Source organism: Nanorana parkeri, unplaced genomic scaffold (assembly GCF_000935625.1).
Source record: "Nanorana parkeri isolate BGI_ZX_2015 unplaced genomic scaffold, ASM93562v1 scaffold576, whole genome shotgun sequence".
Lineage (NCBI taxonomy): Eukaryota > Metazoa > Chordata > Amphibia > Anura > Dicroglossidae > Nanorana > Nanorana parkeri.
In genome coordinates this window covers 627,060-627,316 of record NW_017306844.1, presented here as the reverse complement: position 1 = coordinate 627,316, position 257 = coordinate 627,060, and the positions used below count along the sequence as shown (strand labels likewise).

At 52.1% G+C, this 257-nt stretch overlaps 1 protein-coding gene across 2 annotated transcripts in view; it reads left to right on the top strand.

Annotated features, from left to right (window-relative positions):
* DERA (deoxyribose-phosphate aldolase) overlaps positions 1 to 257 on the top strand; it is a 20,405-nt gene that overhangs the window by 19,803 nt on the left and 345 nt on the right. For both annotated transcript variants that reach the window (XM_018562414.1, XM_018562413.1), the window contains one exon: positions 114 to 257. This exon is cut by the window's right edge and continues 1 nt beyond it. In XM_018562414.1, the coding sequence (XP_018417916.1) occupies positions 114 to 257 (144 nt within the window). The remainder of the gene's footprint in view (positions 1 to 113) is intronic.

The following is a 257-nucleotide window of genomic DNA, read 5'->3' as shown; positions in this document are numbered from 1 at the left end:
AGGAGGGGGGTATGATAGTCCAGTCACTTGGGGTCGGGGGCTGTGTGATAAGAGGGAAGGTGATGGTCCTGTCACTTGCTATTTTATTTAGTGATTAAACTGTATTCTGTTAGGTGGGCTTTAAACCTGCTGGAGGCATCCGCAGTGCGAAGGAGGCTCTGGTCTGGCTGTCGCTGATTAAGGAAGAGCTGGGCGATGAGTGGCTGATGCCAGAACTTTTCCGTATCGGAGCCAGTACGCTGCTGGCGGATATTGAG